This window comes from Dinoponera quadriceps, unplaced genomic scaffold (assembly GCF_001313825.1).
Source record: "Dinoponera quadriceps isolate SergipeBrazil2010 unplaced genomic scaffold, ASM131382v1 scaffold676, whole genome shotgun sequence".
In the NCBI taxonomy this organism is placed as follows: domain Eukaryota; kingdom Metazoa; phylum Arthropoda; class Insecta; order Hymenoptera; family Formicidae; genus Dinoponera; species Dinoponera quadriceps.
The window spans coordinates 115,577-122,963 of NW_014554818.1; the positions used below are offsets into that span (position 1 = coordinate 115,577).

General features: G+C 38.0%; 1 protein-coding gene across 1 annotated transcript; it reads right to left on the reverse strand.

Moving 5' to 3' along the window:
* Positions 1-543: 543 nt before the first annotated feature.
* Positions 544-4,878, reverse strand: LOC106742218. The gene is made up of 7 exons (XM_014614960.1): positions 4,693-4,878; positions 4,082-4,411; positions 3,438-3,779; positions 3,240-3,361; positions 2,770-3,090; positions 2,396-2,685; positions 544-2,274 (listed from the first exon to the last, which is right to left on the reverse strand). The coding sequence occupies exons 1-7, from the start codon at positions 4,702-4,704 to the stop codon at positions 1,958-1,960; spliced, it is 1,734 nt and encodes a 577-aa protein (XP_014470446.1). The 5' UTR covers positions 4,705-4,878; the 3' UTR covers positions 544-1,957.
* Positions 4,879-7,387: the final 2,509 nt, after the last annotated feature.

The window sequence follows — 7,387 nt, forward strand, 5'->3', positions numbered from 1 at the left end:
TGTCTTGCGGCGAATTTCAAGCGCGAGTTTCGGGCTGAAAGTCGAAAGGATCGATCGAAAACCGCGATGGAATTGTCCGAGCGCGCAGCATTTTGTTTTTTTGAAAAAAGCGCGCGACCTTCGACACGGCCTGTATACGTGAGATTTGATATTGTAAGTTAAGGAGAGACGACTTAAGCATAGCGACGGAGACTACCGGCGTACACGAACGAATCAAATAAGAATTCACGTTTTTTAAAACGCCTCTAAATACATCGTAAGGACAAAAATGAAAAAAGGCAAAAAAAAAAGAAAAAAGAACCGTACTCACACGTACGTGAAAGTATACGTATCCGAGAAGGGAACTTTAATATATCTTCAATTCGCCAAATCGCGACGGAATTTTCTTCGAACGCGAAGCGGAGCGTCGCGCTACAATTGGACATTGCTTTCCGGGTGGAAACGAGAGGTGATCGAATATCTATGAGTGTGCGAGAACGAAGGGAGCGTGGCGTGGGAGGGGGGTGGGGAGGCGAAGGAGGAAGGGAAGGGGGAGGGCAGCAGGCGGCGGGAGTAAATCGTGTTGAATCGAGCCTGAAATTAATAATCAAAATTAAACGACTGGCGAAACTTGTGATTTACTACTTTAGAAGACCGATACGCGGTACGTCCTTAGGTATATTACGATTAAATGTAAAGAGGAAGAGAGGGAAGAGAAAAAGAGAAAAAGAAAAAATAGAGCGAAAAAAAAGGAAAGAACGAATCGAGGAAAATTCCCTTGTGAGACACGCACGAGTATAAATAAAGAGATTTTTAAACATTATCGTCCGTTTTCTCGCATTTTCATCCAAACGATCGGGAAAGAAGAAGAAGAAGAAAACGCGAAGACAGTCTTTTTCGTTTCGAGGTTCAGTCGTTAACTCATTTCGCGCGCATCGAATCGTTGGGACTGTGTTCGTAATGTTATTAGCCGTTAGCAGATAAACGTTTCTCGATCATCACAAGTCCGAACCAAAAGGTAAAAAGAAGGAAGAAAAAGAGAGATCGACCGTTCACAGGAGAAAAGGTACATACCATGTACACGCTTACTGGACAAAAAACACGAAATATGTATTTCTCGAGACGTCTTCATGCAAAGCCGATGAATGTTTTACGTGTATTAAAATGTTCCCTTTTAATCCTATTAAGACTTACAAAATATTATAAGTATTATACTTTACTTGTATATATACATATGTGATAAAAAAATATATATATATCTATATATACATCTTGTTCTTGTATGTAAAATTTATATTCGTGACACCTCCGGTTCTCCGTGCAAAAGCAAGTGTATGTTGAGACGTATTATATGCCTAGTTAATTCGTAATAATACAGGTATATGTCAAGCAACATGACGGGGAGAATCGATACCGTAAGAATTACACAATCGAATTTATAAATAAAAATTTTATATATTTACAGAAAAGACATATTTTTGACCTATTTTTACGATTTCATTAAAAAAAAAAAAAAAAATTTACACGCTTAGTTTTAACTAATAAAAAGGAAAACGAACGTGTGAGACAGACACTTTCAGTTTGTGCAAAAAGAAACAAGCGGATTGCAATTTGGTGTCTTATCACTTTGACAGGGATTCGTGCGCGAGAAGTACTTGTGCTAACGTCACCGACACCTGTCGATGAGAGAACTTTCGCGATTCAACGTGTCGATAAATTAATCTTCATTTACAAAATAGCGTGTCACACACACACATACACACGCACGCACAACACGCGTCCTGAAGGTGTGAGCCAACGCATCGACAAACGATATTGTTCAATGCGAACGGCACAATTCGTGAGTTTCATCGCCAAATGGAATGGTTCGTTTCACAGACGCGACGGATTATCACAGCTCTGCGGCAATTACATAAATCTGCATACCGTAGTGGAGATCGGCGATCGGTATTGCTAACTTGAAGTACATACGTCCGACTTAAATGTCGGTGGACGGCACAATATCTAAATCGGTGGCCGTATTAACGCTGGATAAGCTGCTGTCGCTCCAATCGGGCGGTGGGCAGTCTCTCAGCGGACTCGGCACGTCCACAGGCCTCCTATTTTGCATATCGTCTAATATACTTTGAACTTGCTTCTCTATGTCGGAAACTATCGGCTTATCAGACACCTTATCGTGATTGTTCCTTGGAAACTGATGCAAGGACTTCCTCACGATCTCGTTCGCGTTTTGATGAGGGACGGGAAAGTCATTCTTGTTGTGAAGTTGCGCCGCCGTTCCCCCATCATTCGCAACTGTTGACATGAAGCACAACGTTCTCGAAAACCGCACTAAGGATGGAACACTCTCATGTGTGTTATACATAATTGTGTTGTCAGGAATATTGATATAAGCAATGAATTCGAGCGAACTTGCCTTGCTTTTGGAAAGATTCAGGCATGACGGACGACTCTCCGACAGCTAAGCTAACGAACTGCGTGGATTCTTTGCTCGCGTTCCCCTTTAGAACGACGCATTCCTGAGGTACCCGCTCCACCACGGACAGGGAGATGTCCGATAAACCGTGTCCGTCGCTGGAGCTTGAATTGGGTGAGGAGCACGCCGGTCCCGTGTCGACGGGCGACATTGGAAAATTCACATTGCCACCGTTCACATGTTCCTTCTTCAGAGCCATCAATTGTTCCGCAATGTTATTCTGAAATTCTCTGCAACACACGAAAGTGGGTGACGTACATTAATTAAAGACACAATTTCTCTCTGCTCTGTATCAGCGAAGAGGATGAACCAACTTGATCGTGTTTCGAAGCTCGACGTTCAGAGTATCTTTGTAGGAAGACAGTACCGAGAGCTTTTCCTTTTCTATTATCATGTACTGATTTTTAATGTGCCGCTCGCGTGCAAGTTTCGTCTGCTTAGCGAGTTCCGTTCTTAATTCTGACATTACTTTCTCGTCGTCCTTAATTTGCTGCTTTAACGTCGACACCGCTTCATCTTTACCCTCTGTTGTTCGAGTGACTTCCAACTGATGCGTGAGCACTTTCACTTGGTTTTCTAAACCCGCCTGCTTGTGATCAGCCTCCCTTAAACGCGCGTCTAGCTCTTGAATCTGGCTGTTAGAACGAAGAGGTGATATTTGTATCAAGGCGGAGGCAAGAAAATGAGAAGTTCGGGAGTTCGAATCGAAATGCAACGTTCACAACGTTATCTACGTTAGACGGAAATCAATTCTTCGATTCTTTATGCCTCATCATGTACAAACCTAAGCAACGTTTCTCGTTCTAACATCCATGACTCACATTTCGCCTTCATCTGTTTAGTGTATTCCTGCAGTTTAACTTGACTGTCTTCCAGTTTAGATTGCATGGAGATGATGTCTAACTCCTGTGAATAATGGACAATGGCACATATAATTCATTCACAAAGATGAATATGAAACGCATGATGCAACATAGCATACCCCAAGCAATGATTTCCTCGGAGAAGAATCCACAGGTATCCTGCACAATATCTGTTGTATTTCATTAAAGATTTCATTGGTCTTCTTGTCTTTCACGGACAGATCCTCCAGTTCTTTTATTAAAAAGCGCAACGCGCGCACTGGATTAAATTCGCCAAATTTATAGGAACCGTTACTTGTTTCAGGAACTTGTACAGCTCGGTCCTGGACAAGTACAGACTGTACGCTATTCGTGGAAGATGGGGACGGTTTCCTACATGCGCGAGGCTTGAAATGATCCTCCGTCTTCTTTTGAGAGAATATCCTTTTCGAGCGAGTCGCATCCGGCTGTTTGCTGTTATACTAATTAAATGAGATAATTAAATTACAATATAAAAATGTACCTATGTCAGTTTGATCAGAAAGTTTGGTTTTATTTTATATTTCCTAGAGTTCTAAAATGATAAGCCAGCTTCCATAAAAGAAGTATGAGAATGCTATCGAAACATGACAAAAAATTATAGATAATAATGACAGTCTCTTGATTGATGAATAATTGGATTCTACTAAATATAATAAGTTGGATGACCTGAAAATTAAACTGAACTTTCTGACTAAACTAATACATATGTATTAATAAAAAAAAAACAATACATAATACTTACGTTACATCTATTTTTCTGCAATTCCTGAACATTTGTATTCCTTTTTGCATCTTTATTCTCCGTATGTTTAGTAGACTTAGATTGTGTTTGCTTCATATATAATAGATTCTGCTTTCCAAAAATATGACCCCAGTTCCGGGGAGTTTCAGTGCTGATCGGAGTAGACTTCTTTTTCTCCGCTGATGCTTTTTGCCCAGCGGTATTAGAAGTCGGCTTGATTGGTGTACTTTCTGATCTCTTTGTCTTATCTTGCTTTTTTACAATAACCTCGACTAATTCGCCAACTAACACTATTTCCTTGGAAGGTGAAGAGTTTTCCCTTGTTACGTACTGTGTAGAATCAAATGAAAAAAAAAAGTAAGTATCGCATAAAATTATAAAATGAAAATAATGGTAAAATGAAATGGAGTTATAAGTATGGAATTCCAGTGCATATTGAGCAGGCATAACCTTTTATTATTTTACATTTTACGGGCACTACAATTTAATTATCATAAAAGTAATGTGTTTAACATTTTTAAGAGAAGGTAATAACATTCTAAGCAATCATATAACATTATAAAATAACACACAACAATGTATGCAATTGTTCGATGTGGTATTGTTTTCACCTTAGCACTCATGATGCCGTATTGATTATTAATTGCATGCGGCACATATTTTCAGAAATAATCTATTCGATATATTAAAAGAGGAAACCACCGTTTTTTCTACAAAAACACACGAATAAATATTATTTGAAACTTGAATGACTACAAACGACTTAGCCCCAGGAAATACGCACAAACGTAAACAATAATGGCTGTTACACACAAAACGCGCTTACCGCGCGGCAAAGAGCTACATAGTAGCCAATCGACATGCCGTTTTTCCGTAGAACTTTAAGTTTATTGGCTACTCTGTCGCTTCTTGTTTAGCGGTGAGTGTTTTCGCGTTTTGCGAGCAGGAGTCACAAGTTCGCGAGACATAGCAGTTGCGTTCAGCAAAAGAAGCAGCTAATAAACGTTTTTCGCTACGCTTTGCAACTGTCGTGAGGGAGAATTCAGGGAGAATTCACATATTGACAGAAAAACAGAGGCAGAAAAACAGAACAGCCAATCAGAATTCAGAGCTGATAGTAAGCTAGATAAAAGTTAGTAAGTTAGATAAAAGATAGTAAGTTAGATGAAACAGAAACTGTTGACTATCAGCGCGAGTTCTGATTGGCCGGTGCTTTTCTGTTAAAGTGTGAATTCTCCCTCATACTTCACCAGCAAAAAGCGCTTATTAAGCTGCTTTTTCCGTTGAACGCAGCATAAGTTTATTTCGAGTTGGATCTAGTGAGATATAATAACAGGATAATATAATATTAGATTATATAATAATAAGATAATATAATATTAGGAATGCCCCAATCGAAACACAGAATTTCTAGTATATCACTAGATCTAATTAAATCCAGCACAAGGCTGTGTGCTGCAGATTTTATAATTCGGTCTTAGATCAGGTCTTTCATTTTCTAGTTAACTTAAGGTTTAAACTTAATCTAATAATAATGTAAGAATTGTATTTATTTGTCATAACAAAAAAATTATAATTTTTTTATCATGATTGGATGATTAAATGCCGCCTTATCTTTAACGTATATTCCCGAACACACCTAGATCCATTATTTTTAGGGAAATAATAGATAGCCTGGCACCATCTAGCTATATCGACCAAAAGTTCTACCGACCAAAAGATTCCCGACTAGATTCGAATCTTGGCTAAGACTCGTGTTCTGAACTCTCTTTTATCGACGAAAAAGCCTTAAATGTGGCTTTTCAGCCAATCAGGTAGTTCCTAAGTTTCTTTTAGAAACATTTTTATCGATAAAAGAGAGTTCAGACTTGAGGTTACGGACTTGAAGGTCAGGGGCTCGATTCTTGAATTATTCGTTAGTATTCATATACGTAACATGCGAATGATATCCAATGAGCGTACAGTTTTTCTAGGAAAGCAGTACGCTCATTGGATATCGCGCATTGCACATCACACTGGCAGTGAAAGTCCTGAATATAATAGTAATAGATGGTTGTGCCTATTGTATATTTCATCCGTTAAGCGGGATCCACAATGAGAATTTAAGCTCTAAGGTTTAAGAAATTGACTAATCACAGTCGATTATTCTCCTCAAATTCGACTGTGATTAATCAATTTCTTAAAACCCGCATTAGACTACGGATTGGAGATTGAGATTGAATTGAAATTTGACCAATCAGTGCAAAGTTCACTAAATTTCGCTAAACTTGAATTCAATTAACTTTGTACTAATGATTAAATTCAATCTCAATTTCAGTCCCCAATCCATAGTCTGATACAGGCTTAAAGCTTAGAGCTTAAAGTATGTATTGTAGACGGTGTTTACCTTAGTTGATTTTAGATTTATCTATATATTCACACTCCCAATATCTAAATGATAGATAAGTTAAATATCTCTACTTACCTAGATACTTTTTTAGATGATATTGTTTTTTATTAGACTCTATCAAAAATTTATAATAAAAATTACGCAGACCATAAAATTGCACAATGGTTAAGTAATTCGTCAAAAAAATCAATAATCATTAACTGCTCACTAATCGCTGTATTTTTTGAACGCAGTCATTGGTCCATTAAGAGTTGGCAGTCGGAAACGGCAGTCGAATCGGTCTTCACAGTTAACAGTTTGATACGGACTTAATGTAGATTGATCAATTGAAATAAATGGTCTGTTTTTTTTATAATAGTTTCACTGCTAAATTGATGCAATAAGTTCGAGGTAAGTATATTTTAGGTCTGTTCGTTTTCGCTGCACCGCTGAACTAGTGCAATAAGTTGAAGTGAGAAAACATATACCTGTCTCGCTTCAACTTATTGCACTAGTTCAGCGGTGCAGCGAAAACGAACAGACGTTTTGTCTCGTCTTAACTTATTGCACCAGTTCAGTAGTGTAACTAAAAAGAACAGACCAAAGGAGATAAAATCGAAATTTGTTGATTCGTTAAAATCTTAATCTCCAGTCCCTAGTCTGATACGGGCTTAATGCATAGGTTCATATTATTTCATTCATTTGATCGAAAAATGACTTCAGAATATGGCTCATAACATCATTTCAGATAATTTTTAGATGAGATAACATTTTTTTATCTAAGAGGAAGATGAAAGTGTTTTGTATTTCTTCCATCTAAATAAAGATAAAGATGATCTATTTATTCATCTGGATAATCATTTAGATAATTTTATCTAGATACCGGCCAAACACTATAAACTAGGACTTAAAGAACTAACTCAGGTTGCTTTCCAGCA